The following is a 2,813-nucleotide window of genomic DNA, read 5'->3' as shown; positions in this document are numbered from 1 at the left end:
AGAGAGAGAGAGAGAGAGAGAGAGAGAGAGAGAGAGAGAGAGAGAGAGAGAGAGAGAGAGACTTATGACTCAAGAGGAAACCGGAAACACAAACACACAAACAGACCGACACACACACACACACACACACACACACACACACACACACACACACACACACACACACACACACACACACACACACTAACCTAACCTAACCCAACCTAACCTACCTTTTTTTCCTTGACAGAAGAAAAACCGTGGCATATGGCCCCCCCTCCCCCTCCTACTACACCCCCCAGGACCCAGAGACGGTAGCCCCCCCGCCGTACCTCCCGCCAGTACAGGAGAACCCAGACTCCTTCTATGGAATGCGCTGGTGCTGGACAGAACCCCCTGGATCCCTTGACGACCCCTTCAAGGAAAAGAAGTGAGTAGTAGTAGTAGTAGTAGTAGTAGTAGTTGTTGTTGTTGTTGTTGTTGTAAAGGCAGACAGAGACCCACAGATAAAAAAGATAATAAAAATATCGTAAAAATTTAAAGCACCATTAAAAAATATATATAAAATAAAAACTAATATTAAAACAGAACCAAAAACTTATCCCTTTTTTTTTTTTTTTCGCTCTTAACTCAAAAATTAACTTAATTTTCTCTCCGTTAAGGTCGCGGGCCGAAATCTTGGGAGTACGTAGTGAGGATGCTGGCGGACGAACGATTCAATCCTTCACTCATATCTTGGGTGAACAAAGCGGATTTCACGTTCAAATTCAACAAGCCAGCAGACATAGCGAGGATGTGGGGACAGCGGGCAAACAAACCTAATCTCTCTTATGACAACTTCGCTAGAGGCCTCAGGTACGTATCTGGTCTCTGTAGTGAAGATGTTGGGGGGTTTTCAAGTGATAGTTTAAGAAATTCTGTTGCAAGTTATTGGGGTTTTCAAGGTTCCAGGGATAGTTTAACAGGCTGCAGTGGAAGTTACTGGGGTTTTCAAGGTTCCAGGGATAGTTTAACAGGCTGCAGTGGAAGTTATTGGGGTTTTCAAGGTTCCAGGGATAGTTTAACAGGCTGCAGTGGAAGTTACTGGGGTTTTCAAGGCTCCAGGGATAGTTTAACAGGCTGCAGTGGAAGTTATTGGGGTTTTCAAGGTTCCAGGGATAGTTTAACAGGCTGCAGTGGAAGTTATTGGGGTTTTCAAGGTTCCAGGGATAGTTTAACAGGCTGCAGTGGAAGTTACTGGGGTTTTCAAGGCTCCAGGGATAGTTTAACAGGCTGCAGTGGAAGTTATTGGGGTTTTCAAGGCTCCAGGGATAGTTTAACAGGCTGCAGTGGAAGTTACTGGCTTAACCTAACCTCACCTAACCTCACCTACCCCACTCTCTCTCTCTCAGGTACCACTACAAGACCAAGGCCCTGGAGCCCGTGTCGGAGAGGCAGCTGGTCTATAAGTGTGGGCAACCCGCCATTGACTTCTACTATAATATTACTCGACATTAGCTGTCATTACTACTACTACTGCTACTACTACTACTACTACTACTACTTCTACTACTACTACTATTACTTCTACTACTACTTCTACTACTACTACTACTACTACTACTACTACTACTACTACTTCTACTACTACTACTACTACTACTGCTACTACTACTACTACTACTACTACTACTACTACTACTACTACTACTATCGCCATTTTGTGACGTATCACAATTTTGTATGTGATGAGATGTACCTGAAGAGAGAGAGAGAGAGAGAGAGAGAGAGAGAGAGAGAGAGAGAGAGAGAGAGAGAGAGAGAGAGAGAGTATACAAATATGTAAATAGTATGTAAATAGTTTTTATACATGTAATAAAGAGATAATTCTATTGAGAGAGAGAGAGAGAGAGAGAGAGAGAGAGAGAGAGAGAGAGAGAGAGAGAGAGAGAATATATATATATATAATTATTATAAAACTGTGCCAAAATATTATATACAAATGTACATATCAGATATTAAATAATAAAATATATATGTGAATTATGTCTATTTATCTCAAGAAATTATTATTTTTATTATTATTATTACTATTATTATTATTATTATTATTATTATCATCATTATTATTAATAGATAGACAGAAGGTTGTGAAGTGATAGAAGTTTAAGAATCTTCCTGTTGAGGATAGATTAAAAAAACTTTAGATAGGCAGGAAATTAAAGCAACAGGACGGTAGTTTGAGGGATTAGAACGGTCACCCTTTTTAGGAACAGGTTGAATGTAGGCAAACTTCCAGCAAGAAGGAAAGGCAGATGTTGACAGACAGAGCTGAAAGAGTTTGACTAGGCAAGGTGCAAGCACGGAGGCACAGTTTCGGAGAACAATAGGAAGGACCCCATCAGGTCCATAAGCCTTCCGAGGGTTTAGACCAGCGAGGGCATGGAAAACATCACTGCCAAGGATTTAATGGGTAGCATGAAGTAGTCAGAGGGTGGAGGAGAGGGAGGAACAAGCCCAGAATCGTCCATGATAGAGTTTTTAGCAAAGGTTTGAGCAAAGAGTTCAGCTTTAGAAATAGATGTGATAGCAGTGGTGCCATCTGGTTGAAGTAGAGGAGGGAAAGAAGAAGCAAAGTTATTGGAGATATTTTTGGCTAGATGCCAGAAGTCACGAGGGGAGTTAGATCTTGAAAGGTTTTGACATTTTCTGTTAATGAAGGAGTTTTTGGCTAGTTGGAGAACAGACTTGGCATGGTTCCGGGCAGAAATATAAAGTGCATGAGATTCTGGTGATGGAAGGCTTAAGTACCTTTTGTGGGCCACCTCTCTATCATGTATAGCACGAGAACAAGC

At 41.5% G+C, this 2,813-nt stretch overlaps 1 protein-coding gene across 1 annotated transcript in view; it reads left to right on the top strand.

Annotated features, from left to right (window-relative positions):
* Nucleotides 1-2,001, top strand: part of LOC135096154 (ETS homologous factor-like) — a 4,348-nt gene extending 2,347 nt beyond the window's left edge. Inside the window, exons 5-7 of the mRNA XM_063997466.1 lie at nucleotides 230-409; nucleotides 642-834; nucleotides 1,371-2,001. Coding sequence (XP_063853536.1) covers nucleotides 346-409; nucleotides 642-834; nucleotides 1,371-1,476 — 363 coding nt within the window. The 5' untranslated portion in view covers nucleotides 230-345 and the 3' untranslated portion in view covers nucleotides 1,477-2,001. The remainder of the gene's footprint in view (nucleotides 1-229; nucleotides 410-641; nucleotides 835-1,370) is intronic.
* The last annotated feature ends 812 nt before the right edge of the window (nucleotides 2,002-2,813 follow it).

The sequence above is a fragment of the Scylla paramamosain genome, unplaced genomic scaffold (assembly GCF_035594125.1).
Source record: "Scylla paramamosain isolate STU-SP2022 unplaced genomic scaffold, ASM3559412v1 Contig3, whole genome shotgun sequence".
NCBI lineage: Eukaryota > Metazoa > Arthropoda > Malacostraca > Decapoda > Portunidae > Scylla > Scylla paramamosain.
Note: the sequence above shows the minus strand (reverse complement) of the source record. Positions and strands in the feature narration are given on the sequence as shown.